The sequence below is a fragment of the Cebus imitator genome, unplaced genomic scaffold, assembly GCF_001604975.1.
Source record: "Cebus imitator isolate Cc_AM_T3 unplaced genomic scaffold, Cebus_imitator-1.0 Scaffold151, whole genome shotgun sequence".
NCBI lineage: Eukaryota > Metazoa > Chordata > Mammalia > Primates > Cebidae > Cebus > Cebus imitator.
This window is the reverse complement of record NW_016107466.1, coordinates 3,251,130-3,277,154: the sequence shown is the minus strand read 5'-3', so window position 1 is coordinate 3,277,154 and position 26,025 is coordinate 3,251,130. Positions and strand designations below refer to the sequence as shown.

General features: G+C 36.0%; 1 protein-coding gene across 4 annotated transcripts in view; it reads right to left on the bottom strand.

Moving 5' to 3' along the window:
* Nucleotides 1–26,025, bottom strand: part of CDH8 (cadherin 8) — a 383,989-nt gene that overhangs the window by 235,390 nt on the left and 122,574 nt on the right. For all 4 annotated transcript variants that reach the window (XM_017543294.1, XM_037743753.1, XM_017543295.2 and 1 more), the window contains exon 3: nt 9,774–10,068. In XM_017543294.1, coding sequence (XP_017398783.1) covers nt 9,774–10,068 — 295 coding nt within the window. The remainder of the gene's footprint in view (nt 1–9,773; nt 10,069–26,025) is intronic.

Below are 26,025 nucleotides of genomic sequence, written 5' to 3'. Positions count from 1 at the left end.
AAAAAAAAAAAAAGAAAAGATTCAGCTATTATGTCAACTGCCTACGTATCTCTCGTAGAGGTTTAGCTTCTTTAAGCAGAAGAGAAATTGCAGATTCCTCATCCCATTGTAGCGTTTTGGAACCACAGCTGTCTTAGTTATTCATATCAGGTAGAACAGCTGGATTTCTTTTGAAAGTGTTTATTTCAATCCTCATGATTTCCCGCCCATGTTTTCCTAAAGAATTTCAATTTTGTTCGTCACTCTGAATGAAATAAGGAAAAAATATAATCAAATCCATCAAGATATGCTTTTCCCCTTTCCCACTTTGCACCTCTCCTTTAAAAATAGAGATGTGCTGCCAAATTCTTTTAAAATCTAGCCGAGAGGGAGAAAGAAAGCCACAACCTATAAATTATAAAAAAGAAATGTGTTAGGTTTAAGACAGTTTGTCAGTATGTACATCCTTTGATCTTTTAAGCCTATGTGACATAAATTGTTCCTTTAATAATAAAAAATATGAAAAAGAGCCTTTTAAATTATTACTTCAGAAATATTCTTTCTTTTCAGAGGATAAAATACGTACTGGGCAATGACAAGAATAACAAGCTAATCCATGTAAGCCGTAGTCATCATAATTTACAATTCACATTTTAGAAACTGCAAATTTCACTATTTAGCTGCATGCTAAATTAACATGTGGCCTTGCATAAAACCAAAAATGTATTCTCCTTAGATGCATATTTCTAGAGCTTTTATGGAGTAAAATTCTGTAATGCCTGAAGGATACTTTTGAAAAAATAGTTTCTGGGGCCATATAAATGAATCTGAATTTCCAAAAGAGCACACAATATGTCTAAATCTCCAAAAGAGTGTATTGTATGAATTTATCAAATTATGATATAGTCATATGTCAAAGACTGAAAAAAAGCAGTTTCACTTTCTTTAATTTGGTTTATCAAATACATTTGTACTCTTTTTGCACTAAACCAATTTTGAATACACATCAGAAAATATTGCCACAGATCTATTATGATATAAGAAACAATTGAAACATATAGACAAATAAAAATACAGAGTGTTATGGAGTTTCCTGTCTCCATTCTTAACTTCTGCCTTCTACCTGAACAGCTTAATCCAAAAGCTGTAAGTTGTGACTGGGCAAGCTGGGAGTCCACATAAAGACAGGAAGTGGAGGAAGAGCAGGACAGTGGATAAATACTTGTGTGGGGGAGGCAGGGTATGGGTGAGGTAGCAAATGGAGATAAGTTACTACCAGGACAAGCGGTAAGCTTGTGTTAAAGAGATAGATTAACTGTTAACTGTGTTAAAGAGATAGATTCCTCACTGTTAAATAAAGGGGAAAAAATCAGAATAAAGCCTGACATGTCATTTTAGAATGCGGTTATAGAGCTGAACTTGTAGTTTTCGATAGAGAGGTATAGAAGCTATTCGTTTCCTTGGGCTGCCATGACAAATTACCAAAAATGGAGTTGCTTACAACAACAGGAGTTTATTCTCTCAGAAGTCTGGAGTCTAAAATCAAACTGTTGTCAGATCCAACTCCAGTTCCCCCTGAAGGAGCCTTCTAGGCCCTTTCCAGCTGTGTGGGACACCTGGTTCTTCTTGGCTGTGGCAGCAAACCTCCAATCTCTGCCTCTGTCCTCAAACAGCCTTCCTCCCTGTATGAGCGTGTATCTTTCCACGAACGTTTTACATGGACACCGATCATTGGACTTATGGCCCAGTCAAATCCAGTACAACCTCAATTTAACTAACAAAATCTGTGAAAAATCTGTTTCTAAATAAGGTCATACTCTAGGTTTCTGAATGGACATGAATTTTGGGGGAATGCTATCCAACTCAGTACAGTTAGATGTGTGTGTGTGTGTGTGTGTGTGTGTGTGTGTGTGTGTGTGTGTGTGTGTGTATACTCTCCCAAATGTTCCTTAGCTCTGCCCTGTCCACCAAGAAGTCTTGGGAACACAGGCACCCTAATAACAATGAACACAACTAATGCCCAGACTTTCCTATGTAAATACAATTCTCCTTTAAACGAAACCAAATGTTATATGTAAATGACTATTTCTAGGGTTGGTCTAGAAATGCACAAAATGAGCCTCAAACACTATGCTGGGCCAAAAGGTGAGAAGGTACCCAAAGAATGATGGAGGCATGTCAATAGGACACAAAATCAGCCCCAAGGACACATCGTGGCCAAGTGCCAGATAATCTGAGCATCAAGATAAATAACTCAAATAACCTATTATAACTCATTAAATAAAACAAAAATCTAAAAACTCAAAGCTAATATAAATACACAAGGAAATTAATGTGAAGAGAAAATTTTCCTTGCAGAAGAATGCTAACCAATAAATGTAAACAGAATTAAGAAAATCACCACTTGGCAGCTCTCATAATAATCATTAACTCAGCCAAGAAACTTCAATGGATGTTAAAATTTTGGGTTAATAGATTCATGAGGAATAAGATACTTACATAGTCTCTAAGTGTCTGTTCATAAAGTGTTAAGCACAAAGAGAAAAAAAAAACTACAATGGAGACACAGGTAAAATATCTCCTTCATGAAGTGATCAAAATTATTGTCACCAATTACAGAATAAATCAAAATCCTATACCACTTGATACAAATTAGTGAGGCACTATCTGTGATAGTATTGTCAAAAATGCATATTCTGTATCTAATCCTAGATAGCATCGAACAAACCTTAAGAATTTCTATAAAATAATTGTTCCATGATCAGTGTGAAAGTCATAAGAGAAGAAGACTGCAGAGCCCTTCTAGGTGGAAGGAGTCCTATGTAAGCGTGATTCTGGATATGATACTTTTACTACAAAGCACAATATCGGGACAGCTTTGGATCATCTGATGAGTTCTGTGCATTTGATATCAATGGTGTAACAAGATTAATTTCCTAATTTTGATGACTGTATTTTGATAGCTTAGAAGAACATTCATACAGGAAGACATAGTTAGGTGATGGGCTCAAAATATCAACAATTTACTCTCAAATGGTTCAAACAATTCATTTGTACAACATTTGCAACTTTTCTCTAAAATCAAATTTATTCTAAATCAAAGATAACAAACAGCACATGAGAAATAGCATGTATTTTATATGAGCCTTCCTCCAAAAGAGAAAAACATAGCCATATTTTACACAAGGAGAAAGACTGAAATTATTTAATACTTTTAAAACTAAATTAAGGAGTCATTGTTCAAGGAGTCTTGTCCATCATGTACTGACTTCTATAACCTCCTCAGTGAAACTACTTTGGAAAAGACTGAGATTTGCCTTTTTCAACTATATATTTACTTAGGCATTTCTTGACCTTCTTCTGATATTTCAATTAATGTTTTTTGGTGGAGCATGCATTTTCATTTGCATTTGCCACCAAGAAACCCAGAGTCCATTCACGTTACTCTCCTTAGTCTTTATCTTTAATATATTTAGCAGTAATTATCACATAGCTCTTCATTAATTGTATTGATATTTGCATTTCTTTGTGATGTATTGTTCTGACATTTTTAAAGTGCTCACATTCTTATATTGAAAATTAGATAATACCTCTCTGAAGCTTCCTATCCAATTCTCTCAGTACTTCAATTTAATTTGCAAAGTAGGCTGACCTCAAGAGTTCTTCCACCTTGGAAAAACATAACTATTATAAACATGCTGCAGAATCATGATGCTCTTACAAACAGAATTATCCAGAGATATTATCAGAGATAAGTAGAGCATACTGGTTAAGCCCATGGGAGGTAGAACCAGATGTCCGCTTTTAAATTTCAGCTCAACTACTTAATATCTGGCTTTATATTATCTATTATTTTCCCTATTTTTCTGATTAAAAATAATGAAGAATAGAAAAACTAATATTGGGCTGGGAGCAGTGGCTCGCACTTGTAATCCCAGCACTTTGGAAGACCGAGACCGGTGGGTCACGTGAGGTCAGGAGTTCAAGATCATCCTGGCCAACATGGTGAAACCCTGTCTGTACTAAAAATACAAAAAATCAGCCAGACCTGGTGGTACACACCTGTAGTCCCAGACACTCAGGAGGCTGAGGCAGGACAATCACTTGAACCCAGGAGGTGGGGATTGCAGTGAGCCGTGATCATGCCACTGCTCTCCAGCCTGAGAGAGTATGTCAAAAAAAAAGAAAAAAGAAAAAAAAAACCTAACATTGGTACTAATATCACAGGATTGTTGTGTATATTAGAAGCACTTAACACAGCTTCTGGCATAGAGTAACTTCTCAATACATATTGGTCATCATTAGAGAAACCCTAGATCTCAGGGAAAACTAAGAATACCCCCAGTATAATGTTTATATATCTGTGCACACGACGATGCAATAGTGTCTACCAACTTAAGCACTACTCTCTTTCTCATCCCTTTACTTCCACCTTCACTAATACGTTTTTGAATAAAATAAGGCTCAGTCCAATATATGCATTTTGAAATATAAAGTTAGATCTTGTCAAGCAATTTTTCATTAGCCAATGTATTCATATTATATAGGCAATTTATTGAATCATACAAGTAGAAGTAAGTCACAAAGAAATAGTTGTAAAGAAACTAAAGGCAAAGCAGGTAGCATGTTAAGTGTAATTATTGAATTTTTCCAAACGTACTTTCGGGCCGGGATTACTTCATGCACTATAGAGATAGAGAAAGTTAGGCTTAGATGGTTTATGCCATTTATACAAGAAGTCAGATTTGGAGCCAAATAACCTGCAAATCTAAGTCAAAGTCAAATAAAAAGCTCATTTTACTCAAGCCCAGGTTTAAGGAACAATCTGGATTAAAATACAGTTGACCTCAATACACAAAAACAATAAAAATGTCTACTTAAAATATCTAAAACTTACTAAAAGTGGGGACATTTTCATTGAAAAACCAACTTCGACAATGCTAGTTTGGGATCCACAGTTAAAATCAGACAAGCTCGCATGCCTCTATTTATGCAGGATTGCTGCAAAAGTGAATTCTCATCAAGTTATGAAATTCACAGCTGAATAAAAAAGAACTGTGTCTCTAGCTTCGAAATAAGATATTTCTAAAATAATTTGGCTGCCATTTGGGCAAATATATATGTGTGTTTTGTCTTGACAGCCTGTCAACTGGAAGACAGTTCTTGAACATCACATTCATTTCAATTTAATATTGGTAAATTTCTCAATTAGAATTGTATTCTTCACTTTCTGCACAATGAAATCCCTCAGCCTTTGCTGGCATTCCTCAGGGCATACAGGTGCACATGCTGGCATTTCTGCCGTAGCAAAGGAAGAAAAATGAAATAAAAAAGGAGGGGAGGGAAGAGACAGGCTAGGAAAGAACACTGGTAAGGGGGAGAAAAAAAGAGATGGTAGCTGACCTTCTTCCAGATATTCACCTTCATGAGAAATGAAGGGAATAATTCACACTTCACAATAAAATAGTGCAGCTGCCTCTGCTTCCTTTAACCAGAGAGGCTGTAGTCAAACAGAAACCAGACTTCCAATGCATAAAATCAATACATAAGGAAAGGTCCAAAGGTAAGGTGAGAAACAGATTAATAAAAATAATTTTAAAGCCGTAAACAACAACCAATTGTGGAACACTTATTTACTTTCTGACATACTTTTACATTGTACTTTGCCATGCAATTCCCACACAATGAAAGCAACATGAAAATTATTATCTTTGCTTTGCAGCTAAGAAAAATGGCAATATTTTAACCACCCCAAACTTCAAAGTCAACCTGATGGTAAGAGATACAACCAAGATGCAAACTCACACTGGAAACTTCAACACATCCCCTGTGGTTTTTGGAAGATGTGTTACAGGATAAAGACACATATGCATATATACTTAACATATACAACATACATAACTATGAATTCTATATACAACATATACATGTTAATGTGAATTATTTAAATGTCTATTAGCAAAAAAAATTTTAGATAAATAAATATATATGTGTGTACGTATTTAGAGGTGCACATAGACACTTCATTATGTAGGTAATTTTATTTATTTATTTTATTGTTTTGAGACTAAATCTTGCACTATCACCCAGGCTGGAGTGCAGTGACGCGATCTCAGCTCACTGCAACCTCTGCCTCCTGGGTTCAAGCAATTCTCCTGCCTCAGCCTCCCAAGCAGCTGGGATTACAGGTGCCCACCACCAAGCCTGGTTATTTTTATTATGATTATTTTTAGCAGATACGGGGTTTCACTATGTTGGCCAGGCTGGCTTTGAACACCAGACCTCGTGATCTACCCGTCTTGGCCTCCCAAAGTGTGGGGATTACAGGCATGAGCCGCAGCCCCTGGTTGCTAATAATATTTTTTAAATCCTTTTCTTATCTGAAAAAGGATTTGCTGTTTGCAGATATTTCTGCAGTTTTCTTTCTCAACATATTTATCAGGCATATGACTTACATACACAGAAATGAGAGCCTCTGACACACAATCAATAGATATAGAGGTGTCATGAAGATGTAGAAATCATAATGAGGCAAAAATAACAGCTTCTCTGTTCAATGTTTATTAAAAACTGAGATAAAGTGTGCTATATGTTTTGCGGGCAGCAATCATTCTTTAAATCCATCTTACTCTAATCTAGATGAAAGGATGAATTAGAAAGTTCTCTGGCCTAAATGAAATGACCAAACAATACAAAAAAAAGAGAAAAAATAAATATAGTGTTTCTCAGTTCCTGTTTGTCAGTCAGATGCCAAACAAAATGAAATACGTAAGTGTTTTTGCTTGTTTATGTGTATGAGTGTCTTTTTATTTCGTGGTGGTTGGACTGATGGTAGAAAGATAACATTCTGAGAGAAGGACACAGAAGTTTTCCTAGGAAAAGTGTCATTCCAACCAGCCATAAAGAAGCAATTTTGGTAAGAAGGAAAAAAATAAATAAAAATAGAGTTCCTTGTATAAGAGGTAGATAAAGTGGAGTCCTGGCAGAAGAAATACTTGGGTAACAAAAGAAGACCTGAAATCACTTCTGATTTGTTGCCAAAATGGGTGTATCTACCAAAGTCATATTGCAGTTAGGTAAGAAAAGAATCAAATGAAGCCAGACCATGAAAAGTCCACCTGGGTAGGTAGCTGAATACCTATAAAATGTAAGGGATATTTTTTCCTCTGGGATGAATGCATGTATCAGCTAAGAAATAACATGGTTAAAATCTAGCATGCTATTTGGAAAATTACTGAGATCATCAATAATCCTGTGACAGTCATTAAGATATGATTTAGGAGAGTGGTTGAAAGAAAGTAATGAGATGATGTATTAAGATTACATAGCAGTCAGTAGTAACTGGAATTAGGGATTAAATGGTCAGGCTAGGGCTGAGGCTTCATGAGTAAAAAAAGATTCAACAATATGGCTTGCACATTGTACATGGGATTTGAGAGGGCATTGGGATCATTGATAAAGTCATAGAAGTCAGAAAACAGAAAAAAATAATTCATTAAAGTAATTAGTTTATTTTTTTCTTCTACCCAAAAGTGATTGCTATGCCATTTTGGGGTATTCCTTCTAGTCATTTTTTCCTATTTTTTTATTGTTATATTTTAAGTTCTGGGATACATGTGCAGAATATGCAGGCTTGTTACATAGGTATACACATGCCATGGTGGTTTGCTGCATTCATGCACCAGTCATCTACATTAGATATTTATCCTAATGCTATCCCTCCCCTGGCCCCTCACTTCCCCACAGGCCCTGGTTTGTGATGTTCCCCTTCTTGTGTCCATGTGCTTTCATTGTTCAATTCCCACTTATGAGTGAGAACATCGGTGTTTGGTTTTCTGTTCCTGTATTAGTTTGCTGAGAATGATCATTTCTAACATCATCCATGTACCCAGTTTGGTTTTTAATATGAAATTTAAGCTGTCTTTGAGATATCCAGATGAAAATGTTCATACTGCAACTGGCAATGTGGATTAATAGCTTAAGCAGACCCATAGGGTAAGGCATATAATTTTACAGCCAGCCACATCAAACAAATGGCTGAAGATACGGGAGTGACCACAAAAGATGACAGAGGGAAGGAGAGAGGAAAGGAGATGGCAAGGGGAAAAAGAGAAGAAGAAACAGGAGGAGGAGGAGATAAAGGAGGAGAACTAGTGGAGAAGGGTGAGAAAGAGGAAGAGGTGTAGAAAAAGGTAGTTTGAGGAAGAAAAAACAACTGTGAGGAGCAAAATAACCTTAAAGAGTAAGTGAAAAAACAAGAGAAAGTCAGTCAAACATAAAAGAAATAGATCAAGTCAAGGAGAAAACTAGGATATTCTCTTTCTCAGAAACGTCTGAGAATAACTTATTTGCAAATTAAGTCATTTATCCTACAAAGGATTTTCTTTATTTGAAATTTAAATTCCAACTAATTTCCATCAGGAATGTTATAAACGTGCACACACACACACACACACACACACACACACACAAGCACACACATGAGTATCTCACTGGATTGCTAAAATAAATTAAAATGCCAGGACCACATTTGGGAGGTAGGGACATTCTGTATTATACCTGATAATGGTCACCCAATTAATTTGAAAACCATAATCAATACTTTGCCTGTGTTTGCATCTACAGTGAAAATGTTTTTGAAGACGCTATATATCTGTATACTTCTTTCTGGTGTTCACATCTTTATGAATTTGCAATGTTCTTAAGCAATTTAATTTTATAAAACTTGTGAACTGGGTTCTTTATCAGGTTTTTTAAAAAATGTTTTCTTGCAGTTTATTTAAGGTTAAAATTGGGGGCTTTCAATGATGAATACACATGTCTGTATTTATTGAATTCTGGCCTTCAGTTAATCTCTCTACTTGTGTTTATTTGTCTCATCATGTTCACCTGCTTCAAACCTATGTGACTTTACTACATAGCGTGCATCCTTAAGGTCTATCTGAAATGCAATTTGAAGCAAACTTGGATATGTATTATACATTAAAAATGGCTTTTGTAATCTTATACTTTGAACTTTAGATTCTGCCTACTGCTTTGACATGCAAGGAAGAGCTCTAAACTCCTTTCTTTTATTATATAAAGTCTGGGGTGAGGAGTTTCTTATCACCAAGGCCAGGATTTATGGGTAGGTAAGCAGATCCAAAGAGGGAGAAACAAGAATAAAATCATGTTCCAAATACAGATTGCTCTGTAAAGTGGAATGGATTCTAAAATGGCTCAGAAAAAATTGACAGTGTGTCATTGGTACTACCAGTTGCTCCTAAAAATGTTGTTAAGATGGACACAAATACAGAGTCCCTTGGAAATGGTGATTGCCTAATCCACCCTAGACACAACGCACTAGAGCAACCTAATATCTGGCTGACTACACACCTAGGCAATTTTCTGTTTCTCTATGTACTGCATCTGCATGTGAATATACACAAACAAATAATTAAACACCAAGCAAATATCAACAGGATTATCTTGGCATGTTAGAACAAATCTTGATAAATCTGCCTCAGTAACAATACTCAAACTGTAAGTCTATGAGAGGAATACAAATTCAGCCTATTGAACTATTGTCATGTAAGGAGAGATATTTTAATAAAACTGCTCTTCTGTCAGCTCCTATTACCAAGGGACTAAAGCTACTGAGCTGTGAAACTTAGGCCAAAAAGAGGGATTTGGAAATGCAAATTAGAGATAAGGCAGTAATAAATGTCTTTTATTCAGCAACACACGATCCTTGATGCCAGGAGCTATTTTAAAGATGATTTTTAATAGTTCTGTGAAATTGGATGCATACATACCCAAAATGGACATTTCTGGCACAGTAGCATGATAGGGTCCATTAAGAAACTCTGGTGCGTTGTCGTTGATGTCTTGAACTTTAATAATAAATTCAGAAGGAGGCTCCAGAGGTTTGCTTGTCTCCCAGTCCACTGCCTGAGCTGTTAGGGTATACTCAGCCTTTTCCTCTCGGTCAAGTCTTTTTATAGCATGAATATCTCCAGTTACATCATTTATTTGAAAGATGGTCCCAGCTCCATCACCTGATAGGATATACTTGATTTTTTTGCTCCCAGGATCCAGGTCTGTGTGTAGCTAAAAATGAAAAATGGCATTAGTTAGTGATGGAGCAATCTGAAAATTTATTTTTTTAACTACCTCCTTTTTGAATATTAAGTTGGTTCTTTTTATATAACATCATCAATTTCTGCTAATAGTAGCGGTACAAAGTGTATGCAGCTGTGCGGATATCAATTAAGAATAAAATATAATGAAATTCATCTAAATAAGTTAGAACAGTCCTTAAAAAGTACTCTGGTCTGTTTAGTATAAAACAACACACTTTTAGAATGCTAAAAAGGTCAAGGAGAAAAATACAAAAATATATGTGTTATTTTCAATTTATTATATGTATTTAAATGATTATGATTAGCCACCTTTTGTGGGTCACCATCTTTATGCCAAGGCCTAGGTGAATCACTTCTCATATAATCATTCTTTTTTATTAAAAAAATCGGTTAAGAATATTTCATGTGAAACATGAGAAAAGTGACACTGAGCAAGGCACATAATTACCTCTCTGAGGTTCACATTTGACAGACTCAAGTATGTAGATCCAGAGTTCAACTTAGATCTGTCTGTGATATTTATACAAACAAAAGTAATTCTAATATGTTGACTGATATTTAGATATTATATTTCTGAAGGGTTTTTTTTTTTTCCTTTAGTTCTGGCAATTCATCTGGTCCAGGAAAATCATTCCCATTTTATAGAGAAGAACACTGAGGCCAGAATACGGGAGTACATTTACCAGAAGTGGAACCCCTCCAGAAAATGAAAACCTTTTACCATGAACCCAAGACCATTTTGGGTCATAGCAACAAATATTTACTGAATTTGTGTGTCAGGCAAATACTCTGCCTAAAACATTTTGGCAGGTACTAGGGAAAATAGAATCCCTGGCTTTAAGTTTCTGACAATTTTCTCTCAAGTTCTGGTATTACAAATGATGTTTCTCCTTTATACTATAATGCATTAGCTTCTGTTTAAAAAAAAAAAAAAACTAAAATAAAATAAAGCAATAACATATGTATTTGGGGGGTTAAATTTTTAAAAGAAAAGTCCATTGCAATGTACTACTTTAATGTACATATTTTCAGTTTAACTCAGTTACTTAACTGCCGATTTAGTTCCATTTGAGATTTCAAATATTTGTTCCAAAAAAAAAAAAAAAAAACTGTCTTGTGGAAAGAAACTCCTAGAAATTCAAAAGATGCTGTGTTCTCTTGAGGTCCCTTTTATTCTGAACAGCCTCTTTGCTTTCTTCACCAACTTAAATTGTATTTAGTCCTTTACTAAGTGAAAAGAAAGGCTTATAAAAAAGACATAAAATAGCAACAAAGATTCCAAATGCATCTAGATCTCCAACTTTACTTTTGAATATTTTTTAAAGTTAAAGCACAAGATTACATACAATATTTATTGAATCTCAAAATATATCCCTTTCATTTATTGTATTAAATGTATTAACATGAACAAATATTGAAATGCCACTTTATCTTAATGAATGAGGGATTATAATTCATTAATATGATATTAATCCTAATTTATGATTATTTTAATTTATGTGCATTTTAACATTTCCATTAGCATTTTTATTAAAAAAATTTGAATAACATATAATTCATGGAAGTTTCCATTCACATACAAGGAATTCTTGAGACGCAGAAGGGATCAGTATGGATCATTTTTGTCCACATTTTGCTAATTAACAAATGAACTATTGTATTTGGTGTCATTATTATTTATGTTAAAACTTATTTGTGCCATATTTTCTTCAATTCACCAAGCCTTCGGTTATTTAGTGGTATTATAATTTTATGTTTTGATGATCCCTTGTGTTTAAAATTAACTAAGGGAAGTAACTAAGGATAAAAAAGCTTAGGCTTTTGAAAGAACAAAACAACAAAGCTAAGATTCTGGCTTCTCTAACTATATAAACTGGAGAAATTTACTCGTTCATTTGTGTTTCAGTTACTTTGCCTGGAATATGGGGATAAAGCGTCTACCCTGCAGAGCTGATTTTAGAATCTGAGACATTAATCTATCTGAAAATTATTAAAACAGAGAAAGGACACTATTAAGTGTGCATTTTTACTTCATATCATATTCGGTCATATGCAACTATCTGAAAACATTGTGATAATCCCAGTTCCAACATAAGTGAAAGCAAATTCTCAAGACTCCATTTAAAAATAGCTTGGGAAATAAAAGAAAAACCTTAGTAAACAGTATATACTTCCTTTTTCTTTCAGAAATTTCACTTTTAGCTTATCCAACTAAAATCCAGATCCTGGGGCCAATGATAATCTCAGAACAGAATATTGTTTGCATATATATATATATATATATATATATTCATTTATTTCATCCTATTGTTTGTATCACACATACTCACAAACACAGACATGTACATACTCTTGCACATGACTTGTTCAGGTAACCAACTTGGTAATATAAGAAAAGACTGTAGCAAAGTCACCTGAGACTACAGGTCTGGACTTCTGAAGTATTCAGGATACATAGTTACAAGGTGCAGCTTTTTCTGTTCATCTTCACGTAAATGTGCCAGCCCTGTTCACTTAAATGTAACAACACTATCCCATCAATGAAGCCCACCTAAGAACGCCCTCTCTGAGATTATGGAGCTAAAGATATCCCAAACGCACATAATGTTCACATAATGTGCATCATCAAGAACAGGGGTCTCCAACTTCTAGGCCATGGACTAATTCTGGTCAGGGCCTGGTGGCAGGAGGTGAGCAACAGGTGAGCTAACATTTGCACCTAAAAAAAAATACTCTGGATTGTTTAGTATAAACCAAAATGCTTTTAGAATGATAAAAAAGGTCAGAGAAAAATACAAAAATGTATGTGTTATTTTCAACTCATTGATACATTTATTTAAAGTTATTATGATTAGCTACCTTTTATGGGTCACTACCTGTGTGATAAGGACTATGTGAATCAATTCTCATTTTTTAGAAACATAAAATGAGCTAAGAATGTGTCATGTGAAACATTCATGTAAAACACGAGGGGATACATGGTTAAAAGCCGCTGTTTTTTCTGTTGGTCTTCACATAAGTGTGTTATACCTTGTTCACTTAAATGGAACAACACTGCCCTGTCAACATATCCATCCAAGAACCCTTTGTCAGATCATCCTGGTCAGCACGGTGAAACCCCGTCTCTACTGAAAATACAAAAAGTTAGCTGGGCGTGGTGGTGCATGCCTGTAATCCCAGCTACTCAGGAGGCTGAGGCAGGAGAACTGCCTGAACCCAGGAGGCGGAGGTTGCGGTGAGCCGAGATCGTGCCATTGCACTCCAGCCTGGGTAACATGAGCGAAACTCCATCTCAAAAAAAAAAAAAAAAAGAAAGCATGACAGGGACCACATTATACAGAGTTGTGAAACCAAGATACAGGATTTGGATTTAACTACAAATGTGGCAAGAGACCAAAAATAAATGGTTTCAAACGGGAGTCTAACATGATAATAGTTTTGTTGTAATATATTGCAGTCGTTTGTGTGTGCTTACAAGCAAACATTACAGAAGCAAGAGAAAAGGGAGGTCAGAAAAAATAAAAAAACATAGACACCAATTCTCAAGGATGCTTTAATTCTGATTCTCAAGGCCAGCCCAGCTTCCAGGATCTGTCACATTTACAACCAGATGAATCCTCAAGCCCTCTGGCCACCCACTGCAGCCTGGTTGGAGAAGCACAGAGCATCAAGTGTGCAATGAATAATCCCATTCATTCACAGTAAGCCTTTAATTTCAGGAATCCTAAAAGGATTGCTACATAATTGAGCTGAATTGTGAGTATCAGCACCATTACACCCTCATCATCTTCCATATATTGGCATAACACCTTCCAATTAAAAGACAAGGTTTTACTATAAAAGTTTCATGGGAAGAAGCATTTGCATTTCATTCTCCTTTGTATTTCCTTTGCCTAGTAAGGTGTCTGGCATATTGTTGGAATCTCAGTAAATATTTGTGGAGTAAAGTGAATATAAAGAAATGGAAAGAAAGGACATTTTTCCATTTATTTTCAAAACAATGATTTAAAGAACAAGACAAAGGAATTTAGAAAAGTTAGGCCCAGGGCCCTAAAATCTTACCTACGCTAAATGCAAAGCCCTTGAATTTCCCTCTAGGGTGTATTCAAATTTAGCCTCCAACATAGGAATTAAGATATTTTAAAGGGGCTGATGGAAGAAAAGATGGGTAGGTGATAGACAGACGGGTAACGGATGAATAATGGATGATAGATGCCAATTATCTTGTACACAGACATCACTGCTTTCAAAATCAGAGTAAGAACCCTGGTCTGCAATATCAGCCATATCCTTCTCAAGGTTGTACATACTGGTTGTGAAAAAATAATGCAAATTACTTTTTCATTCTCTCACACAGGATTCTCCAGGAGCCTAAAGTAATCATAGGAAAACAGAACCAGAAGATAAATTCTCCTTTGTGAGTAGCTATTTTAATACCAAATTATGACTCAGTTACCAGAGAAGATCAGACTGGGCCACTCTGCCTGCCTCTTCCTCTAGAATAAGATGAGGATTGGGACTGAGCACATTACAGGAGAAACTGCTTCCACATCTGAAAATCAGGCAGCTCTGACATCAAAACTAATTTTGAAGTTTCATTCTATCAAGAAGGACATCATGGGGAAGTTTCTCCAAGTACCTAAGGGCCAGGCATGGTGGCTCATGTCTGTAACCCCAGCCCTTAGAAAAGCTGAGGTGGGCAGACTGCTTGAGCACAGGAGTTTGAGACAAGCCTGGGCAACAAAGTGAAACCCTGTATCTAAAAAAAAACACAAAAAATTAGCCAGACATGGTGGTGTACACCTTTAATCCCAACTACCCAGGAGGCCAAGTTGGGAAAATCACTTGAACCTAGGTGTCAAGTCTGCAATGAGCCATGATTGCACCACTGCATTCCAACCTAGGTGACACAGTGAGACCCTGTTGGAGAGAGGAGGGGAAGAGAGGGGAGGGGAGGGGAGGGGAGGGGAGGGGAGGAGAGGAGAGGGGAGGGGAAGGGGAGAAATAAAAAAGAAACAAAACAGTTGCGGAAGAGAAAATCTACATCTTTTAGAACCCAAAGAGTTAACAGAGATCACTGCAACATGAATCTGTGTCATATACTGATTCAAATTTTTCATGAATCTGCTCACCCTTAGAGAGGAAAGCAAGCTTAGCACTCTTGAATATAATTACATCTTAGCATTATGTTCTCCAAATCCAGTACAGTGCCTGTCAGGAAGAGAGACAGAGAAACTGGGCTGCTGCCTATCCATCCATCAGTGAATAAATTATAATCCTTAACTCAGAGCCATTCAATATCAAAAATGGGACCAGGGGCTTTGACATGATATTAACTTTTGTCCTAAGTCACCAAAATGATGACCATATAGGACTTCAATCTAGAACAGACAAGTGTTTAGGCTATCAGGACAGTGAAAGGGCAGAAAGTAGAAAGAGACAAGCTGAAGCCTTCCTTGCATGGTTCTGAACTGCTACCAAAAAGATCAGGAGTAAGGCTTGAAATTCACTCACATTAACTTCCATTCAGCCTTCTTGCATACTACAGAGCATCTCACAAAGAATTTGGATCAAACGTGAACTGGTCCATTCAAGAAACAGTGAGGTCCCATCATTGTTTTCAGGTAGAACTGACCACCCACTTGTGATTGATGCTTGGGAGCTGAATAAAGCATCAGGTGATGGTGGAAGATGGAGTGGGAGGAGGGAGGCTTCAGGCTGCACCACATCACTTGAAAAATGCCTTTATATGCTGAAATGTTTTTTTTTCCCCATTTATTTATTTTATTGCATTTTAGGTTTTGGGGTACATGTGAAGAACATGCAAGATTGGTGCATAGGTACACACGTGGCAGTGTGATTTGCTGCCTTCCTCCCCATCACCTACCTCTGGCATCTCTCCCCTTGCTATCTCTCCCCAGCTCCCCCCCCCCTACCGTCCCTCCCCTATTTCCCCCCCACCGCCCCCCGTGTGTTGTGCTCCCCTCCCTGTGTCCATGTGTTCTCATTGTTCAACACCTGCCTATGAGTGAGAACATGTGGTGTTTGATCTTCTGCTCTTCTGTCAGTTTGCTGAGAATGATGGTTTCCAGGTTTACTGCGACAATCTAAATAAACCAAATATAGTTATCTTTCATTCAGTCCTTCCATTCCTAACAAGCTGCAGAAGCAAATTACATCATAAAATTAAAGCTAGGCAATAAGCATATGAACGCCCCAAAATTTTAGTTGAAATTAAGTTGGGAATATGCAATGACCTTCATGATCATATAGCCTATGGAAACACTATATCTGTGAAAAAAAAAAAAAAAGTTTTCAAGGTAATTCTCATATTATAGCAAAGTACGCTTAAATTTTTCTTACAAAGTGAAAGGCTAAATGAGAAATAATCCTTGATCAAATAAAAAAAACACACACAGTACCTACACTGGAAACAAGCTCTGCTCTATAAAAAATAAAACTAATAAAAATAAAGAAAGAAATTAATGTTGTATGGCAGGCAAGTGTGTAGCATTTGATATCTCAAAGATGCGTTCCTTGCATTCTGTGTCAACTGCCGGTGTGAGCGTTGAACAGCTTGAACTGGCCATGGGGACTGGTGCCCAGAGAAATAGAAAATTGAAAGCAAGTCCAAGTGAACTGCTGTTTTTGGCTGTGGACACCTGGAAAGGAGTCAAAAAATGGAATGCACTGCTCATGCTACTCTTTTAAAGAAGTACGTTCCAGCAAGGGCAAGCCCTCTATGTACATTATTTATTACTATACCTGAAAACAAGCATGGTACTTGGCACATATTAAATGTTCGTTAAAGACTAACTTTTTGTCTGCATAAGACCTATCTCAATGCCCTAGACCTTGTCAGTGATTTTAAATGGATGAATGGCTTAGGTGACAGAACCAGATGTAATCCATTGAGCCTGATTCCGAACTCACATACTTTAGCATAATTTTATAACGATCCTTGGGAAAACATGAATAGTTAGTCTGAAGACCTTCTGATTCCCTAGAGGAGGAGTAGACAGAATAGAGAAGCTTCTGTACTTTGCTCCTGAATGGCAACAGAAAAGTAATATATACATTTAGAAGCAATGTGTATGAAACCACATGTTCTAGGCACCTTCTGTAAACCAATCTGTCCTGTAAAATTTTGAAATAGAATAAACCTAGAAATAGAAAGGCAGTATACTCAAAAACTCAGCTAATAGAAATGCAAAGAGAATATTTGACAAGAAGAGGCTGGCAAGCTTTTTCCCAGAATTCCCAAACCAATGTTCATGGCCTTGGCAAATTTTCTACTATCTTCAGTCTGGACCACAGTTTTACAGGTTTGGAAACAAGATGTGTCAGCCCTGTAACAAATCTGTTGCTTTTAAATAGATTCCAGTAAAGTTAACAAATCTCATTTGCAAATGTATTTTTATTAAAAAATATAATTTTTAAGAGCCTGGAATGTTTGTCTTTATGATGAGCAATTTTTTTTTTAAATATAAGAACCCACACACAAATGAAACCTTGTTGATAAGATTCAGAGAAAGGAGAGTTAGATGGATTAATTTTGTAATTATGTCAGAAAATAAAATCACTTAAATATGCCCACTTAATTTTTTAAAAAGGTCTTAAAAATACAGCAAGAATGTTCAAATTCTGTATTCTTAGAATTTCTCTTTTCCTTTGCATTCTGTATTGGAAATTCCAGTATTTAAGCAAGCAACCACACAAAAAAGGCAACAGAAATCTCTCTTTTCGATACATATTTTCTTATGTATACTGATAATAGTCTGATTAAAATATTAAACCTTATGGGTGTGGAAATCAATATGTTTCTCTAAGACAAACAAAGATTTAAAAGTGTTTATATTATGGGATCTAGAATAAGAGTCTGATAAGAAATAGAGCTAGACTGGAACAAAGATACTGAGAAATTTGCTTAGCCTCTCCCCAAGAATAGTTCTCTTATTTGCAAGATATTTTACTAACGGTATCTATCCTTTAGAGTTCTTGATATTGTTAATGTTAGATAATAGATAATACTGTTAAAGGCATGATATGTCCCAGAAATGATGATATTCAAATAAAAGACATACAGGGTGAACTCTTATGGGCATTAAATTTAGGAAATATAATGAAGAGTCTGACTAATCTGGAATTACTTTCTAAGAAATGTATACCTATCAACATATTCTGGGTTAGAATTCAATGCACAACATTGATTTTTAGTAAGAATAAGAATGTAACTAGCTTCTTGAGTTAAATTATCTGGACGCAATCTGAGCTTAACCTCTTACATTGGGCAAGTTACTTAGTAAATACGTATTTGGTACTTATTCACCCATTCAATAAGCAATGATATAAAAATATATCTGGAAGGCTTTATTTCTTGTTTACTTAATAATTAGAAGCCTAAACATGGGAAGAAGGTGGCCAATGTGCATTGGGTAAGTGAATAAATATTTAAGTGAGCAAGAGTGAGAGTGAATAGTAATTGAGGGTCAATTACTGAAAACAGACGTAGCTGAATAACTCGGAGTCAATGGATGGATGGATGGATGGATGGATGGTTAGATGGATGGTTAGGTGAATTAATAAATTGATTGATAAGGGAATTAAGAGGAAGAACATGGGTGGATGTGTGGTGTTATTGAAGAATGCATGGATGAAGGGAATAGTAATAAAGCGATGACTAACTAAATGAGATTCTCAGCCATCCTTCCATTTATGTTTCAATGCACATTAAGTGTTTTAAATAAATGAATGAATAAACCAATAAATGCACTGGTGAGTGGGTAGGCTGCAAGAACCACAGTGTTTATTGCTAAAGATAGATTTGGGAAAAAACTAACAAATTATTCTGTCGCAGGGCATTACTCCTCATTTTGCAATAAAGCAGGCATAGGCATTGGAAGTTAAACTTTAATTACAAGAAATTCCTCTACAAAGAGTTTTGGTGCATATTTGATTTTCATCAACACAATATTTCTTTATGAATTCCCTGAACTCCCCACCTTTCTCTCTTTATCTCTATTGATAGGCAGATGGATAGAGATATGGAAATGTATATAGATCTGAATACTGATATCCATCCATTCTTTAAAAAAGGAGAAGTTTTATGAAAAGAGACACCCAGTGAAGTAATAGATGATGTAAGTAAGAATAAGGCTGAAAAAAACACACCGAGGTTTATCAGCCAGACAAAAGAAGTGATCTTAACAAAGATATGGATATTTAACACTGATATAACAGATACTCAGAAAATTTTCAAAAGAGGGAATCACAGTGAAACATTAGATTGTACTGTCAAAAAATATGAACTCCTGAGAGAATGTAATATCAATGCTCTTTATGTTTCAAAGAGCTTGATTAACAAGAGTACTAACAGAAGCTGCAAATATGAGATAGATTTCTGATACAGTAATCGTAATCACTTGCAAAACAGGATGCATCTTGTTACTCAAATAAATAACAATAGCACAGTGGGAAGGAACACAGTGGATAACCAAATAGCAGTCATCTACTATGAAATTCCATATTTATAAAGGGAGTATGGAGCAATCAAAATGCTATGAACTTGGAAGAGCACTGCAATTGAAGATAAAAAAAAAAGACATACATAAAACTGGAGTTTCATTTGGGCTATAAAATAGGAGTGTGACAATAGTACATCATGTTTTTATTCTGTGTCAAAATGTCTGATATTAACTTAGCTGTATTGCTTACTCCTACTTCTTGAGCAATAAACTGTCTCATTTAAAGCTTTGGAAGAATACAGAAGCTTGTAATCAAAATTCCTGCTTCACAGAAATAATCATATTTTCTACTTTCAGTCATGGCTGCTCAATGAACGGATGAATGGGTTGATGGATGGATAGGTGAAGGGCTAATCAGATAGTTAAGATAATTGAGATAAAGATAGTGGATAGACAGATGGTTTTACTGAAGAATGTATGGGTGGATGAAAGAGAGAATGAGACCATCACTAACTCAAGAAATTTTCAAACATCCTACCTTTTAGATAAGTGAAAATCAAAATACCTAGGTTGAATTACAATGACCAGGTATGATCTTGGGCAAGTCACTTATGTTTGTTAATATTAATTTCCTCTTGTTCTAATGCTATTAATAAGGGCAAAATCTTCTCAAATTATTGTACAAATAATATGTACACAAAAGCTTTTTGATAAAATTATTCTCTCAAGTATCATTACCCCTATAGAGTTGGACTTCCACGTCTGTGGGTCCTGCATTCATGTATTCAAGTGACCACAAATAGAAAATATTAAAAACAATAACTTAAAATATTAAAACACAGCAATAAAAACTAATACTCAATTTTTTAAAAAATACAGTGTAACAATTATTTACATAGCATTTTTCTCCTATTGGGTACAGTAAGTACAGGCTGAACATCCCTTTTGCTAAATTCTTGGAACAGAAGTGTTTCAGATTTTGGACTTTTTAAAAAAAAATTTAACAATTTGCATAGACATAATGAGATATCTTGGGGATGAGACTCAAGTCTAAACACAAAATTCATTTATGTTTCATATACACATTATAAATACAGCCTGAAGATATTTTACACAATAATGTTAATAATTTGTGCGCCAGTCACATGAGGTCAGCTGTCAAATTTTCTACTGGTGGAATCATGTTGGTAATCAAAAAAATTTTCATTTTGGAACATTATGGGTTTCAGATTTTCAATTGGGAATGCTCAATTTGTCATCTACATTATTTTAAATATACAGGAGGCTGTATACAGGTTATATGCAAATCCTGTGCCAGTGTATATAAGTAACTTGAGCATTGGTGGATTTTGGAATCCTTGGAGAATCCTGGAACCACCCTCTCATGGATACCGAAAAATGACTATTGTGCAGACTTGGAAATGGAGCGTAGCCTTCCATCAGATCATTAGAATTAGACATTAATAACATAGCCCACACTGCTGAAAAGTGGGTGGTGTGTTTGTTCATGTGTGTGTGCATTTGTAGGTTTCTCTCTTCTCTATTCCACAAACAAAGCTTGAAACTTGGCTGAAAAATAAAAACCAAATAAAACTTCTAATGAAACCTGAAAACCAAATATGCCCTCTTACTACTTCACACTAAAAGATCTTTCACAGATAAATAGATTGGAAATATGTGTAACTCCTACATTAATAATAATATTTTATGAAAATAGAGTATTTTGTTCCATTTCTAATAAAAAACAAAAATAATCGTTTCAAGCCTACTGTTATAGGCTAGATTATTTTTCATCAAAATCCATATGTTGAAGCCGTAAATCCTAATAACTCATAACATAACTGAATTTGGAGATAGGCCCTTTAAATAAAAGTGATTCCGTTAAAACAAGGCTGTTAGGGTCTTCATCCAATCTGAGTGCTGTCTTTACAAGAAGAGGTAACTTGGACCCATATAGAGAGTGCAGGGATGTGAGTGTGCAGAGGAAAGACCATGTCAGGACACATAGAGAAGGCAGACGTTGCAAACCAAGGAGAGAAGGCGCAGAAAATAACAAACCTGCTGAAACCTTGATCCTGGACTTCTAGCCTCCTGCACCATGAGAAAATAAATTCCTGTTGCTCAAGCCACCCAGTCTGTGGCATTTTGGTAAGGCAGCCCAAGTAAGCTCATACATCTTCCTAAAGCATACTAGTTAATTATCAATGAATACCTATAGATGCAAAATGATGGCTGCAGCTTGCAGTGATACTATGCATACCTATGAGTCCAGGTGTGGAAGATGGAATTACATCTATTCCCTAATTCCCAGAACCTGTAAATATGTGCTTTACCTGTCAAAAGAGATTTTGCGGATGTGACTAAATTAAGCACCTTGAGATAGGGATTTTTTTTTTTCCTCTGGATTATCCAGGTAAACCCAATCTAATCACATGGATCCTTATAAGAAAGGTTTTTCTCTTGTAGTCAGAGGAAGATTTAACTGCAGAATAGTCAATGAGATGCAACCTTCCTGACTTTCACAATGCAAGAATGGTGCCACTAACCAAGAAATGTGTGGGGTCTTCTAGAAGGTGGACAGAGCAAGGATCCAGATTTTTCCCAAAGGTGCCAGAAGGAAACGCAACCCAGTCAGACACACTTTTGAGACCTGTGTTGGACTTCTGACTGACAGAATTATAAGATAATACATTTGTTTTATTTTAAGCCACTAGGTTTGTAATAATTAGTCACAGCAACAATGGAACAGCCAATACACTATTTTCAATTAATATAAGTTATAGAATTGTTGATGTGTTGATATCTTTACACATTAAGTAGCTAGTGACTTTGGGCAAACCTTGTATCCTCTCTAATTGTACCTTCCTTCCTTTGTAAAATAAGGGAAGGTGTACTAAATTACTTTTTAGATGTTTTCCAGCTCAAGTAGCCTGTAAATATTTGGACACATCCTTCTTGCTTACATGACTACATTATGTTTTCAATATACCACCATAAATACGCAGAAAATCTACTGCTATCACAGCTATTCAGCCATAGAAAAGAACCTATTCATATAATTCTTCCGCCATTTCTTCAAGAATATTAATTGAATGTATCCCTACCCTAGACATATATTAATTGTATATTATTTCATTTAATTATCACAACCCTGAGACACATACAAAATTCTCATTTTACATATTACAGAAACTGAAGATTTGTGATGTAATTTTTTGCTCAATATCACGTCGCAAATTACAGAAAAAAATGATTCAACCCCAAAACTATTTGCTTCTCAAGCCCATGCTTGTTTTAGTGTTTCAACATTGTGCACCAGAACCATGTATAGGACAGAAAAAGATAAAAGTCAGCACCTGAAACCAAGGACTCCGTTGTTTACAAAACTATGTGTTTAGCATTTTCTTTTTAAAGATATATTTTACATGTTCCCTGCTCAAAGGAAGTCTTGTGAAGTTAAAGCCAAGGTAAGAGTTTTCAGCGCTGTGGCAAGAAGTGGGAAACAGAGTCCTGCATCTAATAGCATCTGGAAATCTGTGATACCCAATTAACATTAACACCACAGGGTCTGAAGTCCCTATACTCCCCTGTGAAGAGGAGGCTAAGGATTGAGGTGAGTGATGAAGTAAACAGAACTTTCCCTTTCAAGAAGAACAAGCTTTGGGAAACCTAGCAAGGCTAGAAGATGGAGGTAGAAAGGTGGGGGGCAGGGCATTTACAGAAAACAATGACAAGATGAAGAATTACTAGCTGTACTTTGAAAATCAGACACTGTCAATGGGAAATACCTATTCTAATCATCATATATTAATACTGCCGATTAACAAATATACAGATTAAAACTTTCTTTGCACATTCAACAATGTCAATAATATAATGTCACTGATTCGGTACATAATAGATGCTCAATATGTAATTCTGAATATAGGAAAACGCTGAACTCTATCTCATTTCTTCCTGCAAGTGTTTCTATATATTTGAGATAGAGAAAAATAGATGGATATATGCACTCACAACTTCTTCATTCACTCTGAGTATTAAAAGTGTTGTGTCTGGCCTGGTGATCTCAGGCCACTATTAAATTATGTGGTCTCTTTAAACTTCTTTGTATTGATTACATATGCTACTTTCATTTGCAATGAAAAGTTCTGAGCACTACCAACACAGAAACTAATAAATATGGAAAGGAAACAGAATAAAAGTGGCAAAAGGATCACATGGGTAGGAGTTAGGAGAGAACATTTGCTTTCTGCCATATTAGTTATTTACTTTGAATACTGGTGCATTTGAGGAGAGCAAAAATATTGGGGGACACATTATTAATGTAAAAGACTATCAGAGACACCAGAGAGAGACTCAGATTCTAAAAGATTTCTTTAAATGATTAATATGTAGACTTTACTTTGTTATATTATGAAGTGCTGACATTAAAGAAATAAACTGATTTTCAATTATTTTTGTATGTGAGAACTGAGGGTGCTTTGAAAGTGACTTTGTGCTAGAATAAACACTTGATGCATTTCAGCATTGCACAGATTATTTATCTGTTTGTGTGTGTGTGCATTCGTGTGTGTGTGTGTCTCTGTGTGTGTGTGTGTGTGTCCTTACAACCTTGCAAGCTGGGAGCAGGAGGAGAGAACTGGAGAGAGAAGATGGAATGCTGCTGCATTCCTGCTGGCTGAGTTTTAATCATCTATAGGTTAGGTTTTTAAAAAAACAGCTGGTCATTTTCTCCAGGGTGCAGGACAATTCTCTGGGTGTCCTTGAACCAACTCAGTTCTCTCTGATGTCTCTCCTGTACTGTTTAAGAGTAACTGTAGAATGTGATGGGAATGCAACATCCTGAGATACGGAATGGCTGGCCAGCCTGGGCTCTGTTCCTGTTCCTCCTGCAAACAAGATGTCCTTCAGTACTTGGGCCCAGTGTGCCCTGCACCTCAGGGTATAAATCCTAAAGCAGAGTATTTTCTGAGGTCCCTTAGTAGCAGTACAAATAGGGCATGCACAGATGAGACTTCATCCACGCTGTGCATTATTCCTAAGCCTTGGACATAGGCTCACCATGAATCCTAGGCTTCTGTTGTCCCTTGCTGCCTGTCTGTAAGTAATAAATTCACATTATGTAGGTTGTTATGTACGTGAACATTCTATCTCACCAGACTCAGGCAAGGAGTAAAAGTACAGCCCAAGATGCAGTGAACTGAAGTGGTACCTAGTACACAGTGAACCTTCTTTCCACAGGGTCCCGAACAATTCTGGTAAGAGGTGAAGCTGCCAGGTTGGTGAGAAGAAATTTCCTACACCTAGAGGAGCTACCTCTGTCAGGACAGTAGACCTGAGCCCTGGAAGAAACAGGAGTGTCAAGAGTAGCAGGACTCAGAATGGTCCACAGCCCCCTGGGGATCTCTAAGACTCTTCCCTGAATCCAGGAGGTCAAAGTTATTTGCCTTTTTTTTTTCCCTGTACTGACATTTGTACTGATGAGCATGTAATGATGGGTACAACTGCCGCCACCTTAGTGCTAATCAATACAATGCTACCAACTGTACTAGAAATCATAGAACTCTTCATTACTCACTCTCAAGACTTTTAAAAAAATAGTTTCTTGTGAGTGTCTTTCATCAGGCAGTAAAAGATATTTTTATTAACTCTCAGTCCTATGCACTTATATTTGTAATGCTCTGTAATGAATGGGGAGTACACACAAACCACTTCTGGTGCATATTGTACTATTAGTGTCGACTCAAGAATATAGCCTAACTGTTTCATTTGTAAGCTGAACTAACCACTTTATTTGTAAAACCTCATTTTCGTGAAAAAATAAACTGAAAACAAAACTATGGCTATTTTGACTTCTGTATTTAGCAGATATTTTAACAAAAATAAATATTAGCTTATTCTTTTAAAGATAATCAACCATAGTTACCTATGTCAAAATTTGAGCTTTCTAGCAAAGATTAGAATTTCAGAAAATTTGGATCTGTTCATGTGAGACAGAAACTTCCAAATACTTAAATATTTTTTCTGTGAAATTGCTGATGTTATAGGATATGATATTTTGATGTTGTGTAATAAAATCTGGAAGTTCTACATAGCTTAGTAAACCAATATTTTCCAAATACATCACTTTAGAAAATTATTAACCAGCAAAAGGACTATCGAAAGAGCAAAAGAGCAGAGCATGGTGATCCCAGCACTTTGGGAGGCCAAGGTGGGAGGATCACTTAAGCCCAGGAGTTTGAGACCAACCTGGGTGACATAGTGAGACCTCATCTCTACAATTTTTTTTTTTTTAAATTAACCTGGTATGATGGCAAGACTTGTAGTCCTAGCTACTCATTACTAAGGAAGTTGAAGTGGGAGGGTCACTTGAGCTCTGGAAGCTGAGGTTCTAGTGACCTATGATGACACCACTGCACTCTTGCTTGGGTCACAGAAGGAGACTCTATCTCAAAAAAAAA